This window comes from Equus quagga, unplaced genomic scaffold (genome assembly GCF_021613505.1).
Source record: "Equus quagga isolate Etosha38 unplaced genomic scaffold, UCLA_HA_Equagga_1.0 251_RagTag, whole genome shotgun sequence".
NCBI lineage: Eukaryota > Metazoa > Chordata > Mammalia > Perissodactyla > Equidae > Equus > Equus quagga.
Window position 1 is genome coordinate 4,393,569 of NW_025799859.1, and position 13,898 is coordinate 4,407,466.

The 13,898-nt window shown below is 35.3% G+C and overlaps 1 protein-coding gene across 1 annotated transcript in view; it reads right to left on the reverse strand.

Moving 5' to 3' along the window:
- The window catches only part of LOC124233810 (low-density lipoprotein receptor-related protein 1B-like), a 792,861-nt gene that overhangs the window by 451,793 nt on the left and 327,170 nt on the right, over positions 1-13,898 (reverse strand). The window contains exons 30-31 of the mRNA XM_046651030.1: positions 6,592-6,726; positions 5,867-5,996 (exon numbers count right to left, since the gene is read on the reverse strand). Coding sequence (XP_046506986.1) covers positions 5,867-5,996; positions 6,592-6,726 — 265 coding nt within the window. The remainder of the gene's footprint in view (positions 1-5,866; positions 5,997-6,591; positions 6,727-13,898) is intronic.

The following is a 13,898-nucleotide window of genomic DNA, read 5'->3' on the forward strand; positions in this document are numbered from 1 at the left end:
ACAATTTTAGTTCAAAGAACACAATCATACTGTTAAGATTAATTTCCAGGCATAAAAGAATAGATCTCTCTAAATCCAAACTTAAATCTCCTTTCTATTTTAAAATTCTCTTCCCTTTCTTCAACTTTGACCTGACTCCTCCTGGCCTGAGGACTTGCAGTGAGAAAGTGACACAATATTTTTATGTACTGCTCTTTTCTATTTATTTTAGTCTTCCCCTTACACATTTGCCTCTAGCTCTCTCCATTATTTGGCTTGAGGGCAGAGAAGGGACCCCACCCCCTCCATAACACTCTGCCTGGGATGATAAATAACCATTTCTAAGAAACCCCTAATTTAAAGAATGCTACATCTTCAATAAACTCTCATCACACTTCTGATCTGCTTATGTGGGTTGTCCGAGGCCAGGGGGAAGCTTAGGAGAGGCTCCAGGACCAGTTTAGATTTCACTTGGTAAACTAGAGAAGGTAGCAGCACAGTAATTTATTTAAAATGTGAGGAACCCTATTGCCTATTTTATGACCCCAAGTTATCTTCCAGCTACAGCACTTACTCTTCCCCTCATGGACCTCACGTATTTATATTTTTGCCGAAGGCCTTTGCTTCGCCACTCTCCATCTTTGATTACCCTGTTTCTTCTTCACATAACATATTCCCACTCCATCTCAGAAAACTTTCTCCTTCAAGTCTCCTCCATAAAGCCTCTACTAATCACCACTATTGCTGCTACTACCCTCACTTTCACTACCTACTCTAATTATATGCTCTCTCTTTTTTCTTAAAACTCAATGTAATTTTATAATGGTCTTATTGAAATTATTACTTTAACGCGAGATTTCAATATGAGCTTTAAGCTTGAGTTATATCAGTCTAGTCTTTTTAATGTCTGAAAAATGAGTCTTACTTTATGAGACTACTCTTTCAACTGAAATTTTGAATTTGCTTAAATTTCCAGTTTAAACAAAACTCATTGTGAACAGAAGCAACATCTTATTTATATCATCATACTTCACAGTGGCCACAAGTGTCTTTCACATAGTAAGCAGTCCTATTTTGTCAAGATATACTGACGTGAAGGCTGATGAGGAGAGGGAGATGTCTTGACATGATGTGGTTCAGAGTGCATAGCATTCAATAAATGTTCATTGGATAAACTGACAAAAAGTGGAGTATATGTGGGTTTCTTTACCTGATGTTCTCAATCATCCTAGAGAATATTAGGTACAGTTATACCCTAAGATGGCTGTGGAGATATAAAAGACACTTAAGGAAAGGAAGGTCTGGAATAACAACTTGAGGGTGTATAACAGGTTTCAATAAGAAATGAAAAGCAAAACCACAGAGCAACAAGTAGCAGCAAGAGGATCCTTAAGTTGAACTGCATGAATCTATAATAGGCCAGGCACAAGAGGTTCTCTACAATACAAATGAAGTGTTGGACTTATTACAAATATGAAGAGAAGAAATTCTTTATCAGAAACAAACCCATTTCCTATGTATCTGTGCAACTTCATAACATTTTAATTATATTTGTTCTTACCATTAAAATAATTATTCACAGTCCATCATTTGATCAGATTTTCTCTATAGAGGCTATAATGACTCATTGTTTGAATATAAATTATAATTTAAAAAGAGATTTTAAAATACTGGAAGAGGACACTTTCATTTTCAAGTTTAAGGGTGTGATGTGGACACATTCAATGTGTTTTATTATTACAATTAAACAAAATTACACCCTCCCTTCCCGGTCTTAATATGAAGAGGCATGCATCCCTGGTCACACAATGGTAGACAAGAAGTTGCACAGAGGGAAGTCAGACCCAATTCAAAATTTTTTTATAAGCCTCCCTTCCTAATTATTTTCCAGCATTTTCTCATTGCTGTTCACTCTTTCTTTCACTTACAGTTTTAACCTCTAAATTTTCATTATAAGTTTTTCCTGAAACTGTTAAAATTGTTTTCTTATATGCTTGACATTTTTGGTTATTAATTTCTATAATGCTTAACACTATATACGTAACATGTAACACACACATACGTACACACATACATATCGTAATCTTTGGATTTTAGAAAAACCTAACTCTCCCACATATCAAATTGATGACAGAGTAATATATTTAAAATTGTTAACTCAGTTTCTTTATCTGATAAATGAAGAAAATAATGCCACTGTAGGTTTGTTGTGAGTTTTTAAACAGACTGAAAGAGGACCCACTGGTGAATTCTGATCAAAGAAGTGACAGCCATTTACATTCCAGAAGAATCCTTAGCAACTTCAAGAAGAACAGACTATAGGAGTACAAGGGTAGAAGATGGTAACCCACAACCCAGAAATGTTGGCAAAATTTATAACAGCTCAGGCTAGGCGGGTAGCAATGAAAATTCTGAGAAGTAGGTAGTGTATGAATGTATTTTGAAGCCAAAGGTAATAGAATTCCTGGTATACTGGATATAGGGTATGTGAGAGAGCTACCAAAGGTGATACCAAGTGTTTTGGCCTAAGCAGCTGAAATAATAGAATTGACAGCTACCAATGGAGAAGTCATAATTGCAAAGAAAGATTCAGTTGAGTTTTGGACCTATTAAGGTTAAGTTTTCTGATGGATCTTATTCCAGTTATCTATTGCTGCTTAACAAACCACTCCAAATTTAGAGGCTTAAAACAAGAATAATTTATTTTCTTATGAATTGCAATTTTTTTCAGAGCTCAGCAGGAACAACTCATCTCTTCTTCACATCAACTGCCATGACACCAAGGCTGAGGTGACATAATGGCTAAGGACTCACTTATTTGAAGTTCACTCATTCAACACGTCTAGCAACTGGTACTGGCTGTCAGCTGAAACCTTAGCTAGAGTTGTTGGCTGGAACACTTACATGTAGCCTCTTCGTGGGGCTGCTTGTCTTCCTCACAGCAGAGTGGCTGGCTTTTAAGAGCATCCCAAGAGAACCAGGTAGACATTTTATCTTTTATGATATAGCCTCAGAAGTTAAATAGTTTCACTTCCATAATAGTCACAGCCTCATTCAAATTCAAGTGTACGGAAAAGGCCTTCCACCTTTCTTTTTTGAAAGAGTGAATGTCACATTGTAAGAAGAGCATGTAAGATGGCAGATATTGTTGTAATCAACTTGGAAAATAAAATCTGCTACAGATCTCTAAATGAAAATATGGAATAAGCAGTTGAACATAAAAGTCTAGAGTTCAGAAGTGAGGTCTGATCCGGGTATATACATTTTAGAGACTTTAACATTTAGATTGGATGAGATGACCAAATGAAGAAGAGAATAACACCAAAGACTGAGTTCGGGGGAACTTCAACGTTAAGAGGTCAAAGAAAAAAGAAATAAGAAAGGAGAATGAGTTGGGATGATCTCCAAAACAGAAAAATCAAGAAAGAGAGTTGGTTTTATTCTTCCTCATATTGTCTCCTTGAAATCTATCCCCTCAAGATCTTGCCTAGCAATAGAAACTAAGTTTGTTCAGATATCCAGTGTATACTATTTGGTCTAGGACCTTACCCCAGCCCAGGTGATGAAACATAACTTGTCTAAATATGTCAATATTATCTCTGCCCTTTGGCTATTAAATGACCTAAGGATGGGCATGTAATCCCCTTCAGGCTAAGGAAAAACAAAGGGATTAACACTAAGACAATTCCCTGCTCAAATAAAACAATATAGCCCAGCAAGGAAAAGATGTTTTGTCCTATCACTCTTCTCCTTCCTTAAGTCGACATGCTCCGTGATGAGATATCAAGCATGTTGTAACAATGGGGCCATAACATCAAGTGTAAGACAAAAATATAAGGTCATAAAGAAGGTAGTTGAAAATCTTAGAAAGTGAAGCTCCCATAGACTTAACACACTCTAGTTAAATTATACAATTTGCAGGGCCAGCCCCGTGGCCGAGTGGTTGTGTTCGCGTGCTCTGCTTCACAGGCCCAGGGTTCGGATCCTGGGTGTGGACACGACACTGCTCATTAGGCCGTATTGAGGTGGTGTCCCACATACCAGAACTAGAAGGACCCACAACTAAAATATACAACTATGTACTGGGGGGATTTGGGGAGGAAAAAAAAAAAAAAGATTGGCCACAGTTGTTAGCTCAGGTGCCAATCTTTAAAAAAAAAAAAAAAAAAGATTATATAATTTGCATCCAAGAGCATTCCTAACCAACGCAGCTTTTTCACTTTTTATATTGTAACCTTAGTTTTAGCCTGAAGTGTGACAAATTTGTTGGCATTATTTCTCTCTCCTATATTAACTTTCTTTGTTTTCTTTTTCACTGTATTAATATTATGGCTTAATTTTACAGCCTTTGTCAAGAAAGTGAACAAGTGATGACATTAGGAAAAGAACATGCAACATATGATAGGAAAAGTTGTAGATTTTCATGAGTTCATTTGATGTTTCACATAGACTGACTTCATTCTAATTCAGTGTTTCTTACACTTGCTTATCTAATACACCTTTGAGTGACCACCATGCAGTCACATTTCTTCTACTCCAAAAGGCATAGGAGTTCTATTAACATAAAAATATCTACTCTTTAAAAAAAACCTCTAAAGTCAAGTCATATTAGCAATGCAAGAAACACAGTAATGGGGAGTAATATAAGGTTTTACAATAAGACTATTTCTATATTATTGTTTCAGAGGAAAACAGTTATCAGTCAGCAATTATTCTTTTCCAGCCACTGTACTAAGCCCTGGAGATAGAGAAATAAATCAAACACACATGGCTCTTCTCTTCACAGAGTTAGAGTGAAGAATAGAGATGTTATCCAGTCCAGTAAAAAAATAGAGCTACTAAACAAATAAATATAAATAAATAAGCAAATATTAGTGCACAGAATTTATAAAAATGAAAGTACTGGGTGCTTTGGTGTCATAAAACAGAACGATCTAATCTATTTGCAAAGCCAGGGAAAGATAAATAAAATTCAGCAAGGTAAAAGTGTGAAGGAGAATATTGCAGATAAAGGAAAGAGGTTGTTCAAAGTCTGAGAGTGGAAGAGAATAGAAAATATTTGAAAATATCTGAAAAACTAAGAAGTTCAACAGAAATTGATTGAGATAGCGAAGAGCCAGAAGCAGGAGTCTGAGACTGAAAATTTACATACAGCCTGATTAAGAAGACTCAAAACAGAAATCTTGGACTTTACACAAAAGTTAATGGTAATCCCTTGAAAGGTTTTAAGTAAGATTTATATTAAAAGAAAAGAGTCGCTCTAGCCTTTGGCGAGATTAGGAGATCTATTGGGGAGTTACTGCAGTGGTATATATGTAAGGTAAGAACAGATTTAAATAGGGTGGAGACAGCGAAGATGGAGAGTGGTAGATTGATAGAAGATTTAGAAGAAATTTAGAAGATTTAGAAGAAAAAAATCGGCAGAACTTGGTGGCAGATCAAATTCATTTCAATTTTAGATATACATAGTTTGGGTGCTCATGAAACATCCAAATGGAAAATGGAAATGTTAAGACAGGTAGACAAAAGGAATTGAAGAAAAAAAAAAGTTTGGCCTGAATGTGCTGATCTGGCAATCATAGACATATAAATGGAAATTGAAGCTTTAGAAATATTGACAAATGAGGCTGGCTATTAAATGGTTATTTCATTCATTCAGCAAGTAATTGAGCATCTATTTTGTAAACAGTTCTAGGGTGGAACTGTAAACAGAGAATCTAGAAACATGTTGTGTACTCATTCAGATTTACATATATATTAAAAAACTGCATAATAAATATGACACTACAACTAAAAATAAATATTAACATGGATGTCTGGATTTTTTTAATGGAACTTAAGAAAATTTACTTAATATTCAAAAGATATACGTAAATCTTAAAATTACCCTTTCTCTGGGTGCACAGCTATAGATCTTGGTTGATCCAGGCCTTGGGAAATAATTACATAACGGAAAGAGCCATTGAGTCTTGCAACTTCAATTAAGTTGAAACCATGATCTGTCCAATAAATGTTACCTAGGAGAAATACAGATGTGTTTATAATATAGTTGTGAGGAAAAAAATTATTAGTTTTGGCTAATAACTAATTAATCACATAGCTATCACATAACTAATTAATCACATAGCTATCAAGAAATCATTTACTTACACTCTATATTCTTTTTTAATGTCTACATTTCCTAAGCAGAAAGCTGTAAATAAACTAATATACAAATACTTTCTAATCTCATACATCTGTAGTTTAAAGCATATAGAGATATTTATATCTTAAAAATAAGTTGAAACTTCTCTCACCTGAAGAAGGGATCTATTTTAACTTTCTACTGGCTTCAGGCAAAAGAGAACTTCTAACACTTGTTTACCTGCCTCGTGGAGTTCTCAAGAGATTTGGGCAAAATTAGCACTACATAATCTACTTCTACCTAAAAATACTTTCCCGAAGGCTTTTGAGCATTAGAAAGAGTGAAGCCAAAAGCAAAAGAGACTATTTACCCTTGTGGCTACAAGTAGAAAAAAATCGTTATGAGTCAGAAATAGAATTTTTATGAAGCAGATTTTGCCCCTAACAAAATAGGCATGAAATGAAAACAGAAAAAGCCATGGATTATACCAGCAATCCAGTCAATAGCTATCCCTTCCACTCTTCCCAAGCCATTGGTAATGATATCTTCTTTCCAAGTCTGATCTCTTTTAGCTCGGCTAATTTTATTGAGGCCCATGTCTGTCCAGTAGATGGTGTCATTTTCTACAGATAAGACAGAGAAAAAAAATACACCACACACTATAAAAGGTATCAATATATGTATTAGGATCACATTGCATCAGTATTTTTTGGGTTTTCATCCTGTGTGTACTAGAGTATAAGTATTCTTCAGGATAATTTACTAATATAAATAGTTAGAGAGATATTAAAACAACATGAAAGAATTGAACCAGTTTTTTAAAAATATTTTTGAAACATATATGGAAATAACATCATATTCTTTATTATTTTTTCTTCATTTTTTCCTACTCATTTTAACTTAATAAATACTTATCACCCATGAATTTGCAATCTTAATATCAAACTGTGTTATTTTTCTTTTCACACCTATACGTGTGTCTCACCCTTCTAAAGATAAAAGAATGCTACTAGAGACAATCAACTCAACAGAGTCTCAAAGCAGAGAACGGAGAAAAAACATAAGGGCATTTCAATTATATCAAGGGGGTTTTAAGCATAAGGTCATTCAAAATGTATAAAGCCTTAAAAGTGCCTTATTATCCAGTTATTCCTTTTGATGTGCTAGTTTCCCAAATGTCAACTACAAACCCCTTACATTATTTTTCAAACTCTCATTGTACAAATGGGTTTAAGAATACTTGAAAAATGGCTCTATGCTATCATAGAGTCTTTAAATAACAGTGCTTGTTGAATATTTGAATGAAAAATGTGTCTAAAGACTATAAATGAAATATATTGTATGTGCATGCATATGCATAAAGGGTAGCAATTATAGACCAATGATTTTAAATATAGCCACCAGAAAGACACTGGGGACAAATCATTAAATAATAAATTTACCACTAAGAGAGTAAGCTTTTGTGTTGTGACCTATATGGCCATTTGAAGAACAAATCCTTTAAGACCAATATAATTTCCCTCTGGCACAGTGACAGATGATGAAAACAAAGAAAAAGCAATTAGTATAATAAATCCATTTATCAGTAAGTTTTGGGATTCCATTTCAAATGAAATGTAGTCTGCACTATTTTACCTATTTGGGAAAAGATTCCAAATAATCCCTGTTCTCGATAATGGTTGTCAAATACACAACTGTTTGAAGCAGAGCAGAGATAATATTTTCAAATATATATCTGGAAAACACGGGCTTGTTTGACTTTTCCAATTTTGTAAAAGTATCAGTTAACATATTTTCATTATTCAAAGAGTGAATCAATCAACAAAATGAACATGATTTTTGCGTAAATATTAAGCATCATATGCAGACTCTAATTCTCTTCCGCAAACGTTAGACCCATAGATCCAACTGCCTACTTTATCTCCACTTCTATGTAGAAAAGGCAATCTTGATACACAAAAGACAAATTCTAGATTTCTACCTGAAACACATTTCTCTTGCGGTCTTCCACATAACTTCCCAGGCCTTGGTGGTATGAATGATGACACTTCCATCTTTAGTTGCTAGGGCTAAAAAGCTCATATTGTCCTTGATCACTTTTTCTCACACTTTGCATCTAATCCATCACCAAATGGTCTCATAGTCAATCTATTACCAAGTATTTTTGGCTTTTCTAATTCTTCTTTCAAATCATATCCATCAGTCAACCACCTCTCACACTCTCTACTACTTATCATGTAATCCACATCACTAGCAACTCTTGCCTGAAGTATTGCAATAACCTCCTAACTTAATGGCCAGCTCCCACTTTTGCCTCAGTACTCCCCTTTCCTCATGAGTCTTTTCTCCACTTAGGGACCACGGTTACCCTTTTAAAAAAATAAAGAAGTTCCTTTCTCTGCCCTCCACTCAAACTCTCTCATCATTTCCCATCTCATCCAAAGTAAAATTAAAGTTCCTTCCTATGACCTTCATATCTACTCACATCCTTCAACCCTCTCTCACCTGATAACCTTCCACTCTTCCCCTCATTCATCAATTTCTAGTAACACAGATCTTCTTCTTCCTAAAATAAACCAAATATCATTCAGTCTAAGGTTCTTTGTGTTACTTTTCCTTTCTGTCTGGAAGGTTCTTTTCCCAGAAATCTGCACAGCTGTGTCTTAGCTCAAATATCCCACTTCTTACTGAAAATTTCCCTGACTACTCTATAAAAATTATTTCCTTACCAGGCTCTATCCTCTTTACCAACCCTATTTTTCCCCATAGCACTTATTACTGTCAAACACGTTATATATTTATTGTTTTTTTTCATTAGTGTCTGCCTTTTCTCACAGGAATATAATCTCTTGGAGGGCTGGGACTTTTTATTTTTTTCACTGCTTTATCCCTGACACTAGAATAGCGCCTGGCACAAAGTAAGCTCAGAGTAAATGTTTGGTGTGTCAGTGAATGAATGTGCTGTGCTGAACAAAGACTGGTTGGGAGGGGATACAAGGAAGAAACAGCTCTCACCATGAGAAACTTTATAAGCTCATCAAGGAACAGGAGGTATGAACATGAAAAACTGACTAACAATTCACAATAGTGTAGCATGAGTGGCATATAAGTAGCACAGACAGGGATTTTTGCAAGAGTTCAAACGCAACGTTCACAACAATCTTCACAAGTCCTAGAAGAAAGGACCCTAAATTTCTGTGTGGTCTTACTTTTGTGTCACTCTCTAATAGCTTTGGCAGCAATGCAAAAATTTAAAGTTCCATATAATCAGGAAGGGTTCTTTGTCACATATACCATTAGATCTTGCACACGCCTTTAGTATTACCCTGAGCTGAAATTGCATTTGTGCATTTCTTCTTAAAAACAGACTGAGATACTTCATAGGTAGAGGACTGCAACTGACCCAGTTTTTACCAGGTGCAGTAGATACTTCATAAATATTCACTTTGTGAATAATAGATTAATTTGTAATGCTGAGGCTCTCTCTCAATGGTCAAGTCCACTAGATCACAGCACTGAGGAACTGAGAGTTGCTTGTGTTCTTTCTATTAGGTATATTTGGGATATTAGCGAGCAAATTAATCATGTCTTGATGCATTAAGGAGGATCAAGAGGATGGAGAATTAAACCACTCATTCATATCCAAATCCCTTTCCTTATCAATTTTTTTGTATATATATTGCACACCTACACACTTTAAATGGAATAATTTCACTAAGATATAAGAATATGTTTTCTAATATCTGGAAATATCTGCAAAATAAACATAAATTAAGTCAAGAATATTTTAATTAGGGATATAATCAGGCTGAAAGATGATAGAATTTTACAACAAACTGTAAAGATAAAAAATGGAAATACGTATAAAGATAAAAAGGGAAGAAAAGACTATCATAACTCTTCTGATACTTATTCCAAAATATGATATTTTTTAACTTTAATTAACCCCATCAATGGATACTTATACAATTCTTAGTATGTGCTAAGCATTATTATAAGCATAGGAGTGTGGTAGGGAACATGACAGACAGTCCCTGTAATCATGGAGTTCAATTCTGGAGTTGAATTACACTATCTTAAGACATATGATAACTGGTAATGTATAATATAATTAAAGATTGGAAAATAGAATTTGTAATTTAAGATTATAACAATTATAATTAGTTCCCCACAGACATAATTAGACAAATAGGACAAACGGTAACTATTTTCAGGGATTACCATATAGAGAGATAGGGTCAGCTACTGTGCATTGTAACTACAGTCAGAATCAAAAGAAAGCCACATATTATCATAATGATAGTTATCCGTGAAGCAAGGGAGTGGCTTTTTGACACTGAGAAAAGTTAAACTTTTTGAGTTGAGCTGAAGAGCTAGCCATCTACAGAAGCTCGATTATGCATGGTTCTGTCTGAAAATAGGAAATAAGAAATACAAGTCTCTTAAAGTCCTTTCACCCTTAGGTGTCTATTTTCCTGAGATTAATTAACAAACATTTATTGATCACTTGTTGTGAACACACTAGAGTCCGTGTTATCTTGGGCTGCTGGGTCCTAGAAAATTCAAAGTCGTTTCCTGGCCTAGATTTACATGCTATTTCAGAAAACACCATACACATGTGAAAAAGAAACCAGATAAAATATAACGTATAAGATTACTATGCTTCTCTCTCCTAGTGAAATAATCACCAGCACACTAGGAAGATAGCAGACCAGAGTGCAAGGAGTCTGGGGCTGGATCCTACCATTGCTCTACCATTTACCATGAGACTTTCACAGTTATTTTCTCTCTCCTGGCCTCAATTTACTACGACTTTCAGATGAACTAGTTGCAGTTATCTTTCTCCTTTAAGGTCAGAAATATAAGCATTCTCCATGGTTGTTATCATCATTTGTCAGCAGTGACCCTACCAGCCAGGCCAGAAATACAATTGTTTCTACATTTACAAAGGCTGCCTTAAGGCCATGGACTTCATTAATTCCCCTAGTTTAGCCAAGATAATGGTTTCCAAACTGACTTCCATCCTAAAACTTTAACAGATATTAATAGTTACCTCTAATCCAAACTTATCTTTTGCTTTTTCAAAAATCACCTTCTCTAATTTTTGGAAAGAGACTTTCTCATATCACTCCTACTTTTCCCAATCATCATGTGTCTCAACGCAATATTTTGTTTCTGTTCTGCGTTGTTTCAACCCAGATACCAGACTCAGTCCTTTTCGTTAATCCACTTCTTATTCTCCCACCCACATTCACAAGCACAACTATTCATATAAACATGAAATACAAACAGTGCCACAGAATTTATGAAAGCATGAGATAAGGAGATTTCTTATAATAGCCTAAACACTTCAAACTGAAAATTAGAAATCCTTATTCCAAAAAGTGCTCTAGCCACACCCACCACAGGTGGTTTTTCAGTGGCAGCTTTATTTTGTGCCCCAGTCTCACACCTTATCCTCAGCTTGTCTCCTCTCCTCTCCTCTCAATTTATCATTCCCTCCCCTTTCTGATTACCCACTCTCTAAAAAGAAACCCTCTCTAACCACTGCCCCCAACCTCAGCAACAGATCTGCCTCTACATAGCTCAAATCCAGTAGTTCTCAAATGGCTGCCCATAAGAATTGCCTGGGGAAATTTCCAAAAATATATTGAAGATACAGCTACACCTCAGAGATTTTAAATTGTTTAGTCTGGGGTAGTCTGCAGGCTGAGAATTACTCGTTAATCCATCAAAGGTACAGATAAGAAAAAAAACTCTTATTATATAACAGGGTACAAGATCTTGTCTAGGAGATCTCTACTATAAAACGCTACTCTCTCCTCCCCACACCCAGCCCTCAGCCACATTACAACCTCATTGCTAGTGGTGGCTCACAACCAAAGGGATTTCCAAGGAGAGAAGATCCTGACATAGTCTCCAGAAAGTCAGAGTTGGGTTTTCTTTTTGACTCCAGTTGGGGGAGGCTTTTAACTTGAAAAAAAATGTAGTTTTTTAAAATTTGCTCAGTGGATTCTGATATGCCACTGGCCCCAGATCTGTTAGAAATCACTGCTCTTCAACCTATGCCTGAATCAAGCTAAATCTCAAGGCAGTTCATAGAGAGATTACTCTGCTTTGATCCTTTGCCACTCCCAATAAGCCGGCTTTTATTGAACTATTTATGTGTCCTATGCCACGGGTATGTATTTTTCATTTGATTTTTTCTTTCAAATTATGTAGACATTGTGAGCCTTGAAACTGATCATATTCCTCTCTTTGCACTGGTTATTGGAAATACAAAAATTAAATTTGCTGCCCACTTCTAGCAAAAAGACAGAATTTTACAACATGCATTCTATCTAGTTTCATGTTATTTTTTTCTTGCCTAATTTTTCTCTTAGCACTCATTTCTTCACACTTTAATTGTTCATTTCATTGCAACTCCTGCGTTTTTGGAAGCTACATAAAATAATTTTTAGAACAAGATGAGATATATATATATGTTTTTTAACATATAAAATTATATGTTATAGACAAGCGACATCAAAGGCAGTGTACATACTGTTGTCAATGGCTAGGAAAACCAAGAAAATCCAAGACAATGCAAGAAAATGTTAAAGTTGTGTTTTTCACTTTTTTGTTCCTTGTTCTTTTAAAAGTTCTATTTAGGGGGTCAGCCCAGTGGCTCAGCGGTTAAGTTCACACATTCCGCTTAGGTGGCCTGGGGTTCACCAGTTCGGATCCTGGGTGCGGACCTACACACTGCTTGGCAAGCTATGCTGTGGCAGGCATCTCACATGTAAAGTAGAGGAAGATGGGCATGGATGTTAGCTCAGGGCCAGTCTTCCTCAGCAAAAAAGAGGTGGATTGGTGGCAGATGTTAGCTCAGGGCTAATCTTCCTCAAAAAGAAAAATCCCTATTTAGGTATATATTTTATAATGCATTAAATCATAATATTTAATATAGCAATGACATATTCTTTATAAGTAAATAATTTATTGATGAACTAAACAAACAAGTAATTTAAGCAAAATCTCTTTTTTTTTTAGCCAGTAGGTTGTATAGTAAGAAAGAAAGGTTTAGTACCACTGGTACAGCTGTTACATTCCAATCATGCCCCATTTGGGGCACATTCAGTGCCATGATGCACCAGCTGAAATCTCTGGAGCAGACTATGAGAATTATAGAAACTGAGAAGGAAGCAATGTCAGTCAAGGTCATCAGGAAAGACCTCACAGAAGAAGTGAGGCTTTCACTGATCCTTGAAGACTGGGTAGCATTTGGATTAGGAGAGATGCACAATATAGTTCACAGAAATCTAGTTGAGATAAGGAATCAATTTCATAAATGTGACCATCTTCATAATAAGAGGGAGGGACAACAGGACCATTCAAGAAGAATGATGACAACCAGTTCTGAATCCATCAGACGTCTGGGTACAGATGTGAATTAAGTTGTACTTTCTATTCTTTTCCAACTTTAAAAGCATTTCTTCAAACACTTTGCAGGCTAATAAGTTCTCAATATTCCATATTAAAAGGGATTCAATAATAAAGTGCTAATGAATTATATTTGCTTCTTTCATCCTGAGAAAGGCAAATCAATATAAACACAAATGGGCAATTTTCTTACAGCAACAAATTACTAAGAACTCCATCCTTGTGAGTAAACAAAATAAAATCTGCAGACTTTAAAGGTTTTAGATATCTTAATCCCCTTAAGGTACAATGTTATGAAACTTTAAATAATGTACATTCTCTTTTAAATTACTCCTCTATCAAATAAGAAATATATGCCTGTCTTGCTTTTGTG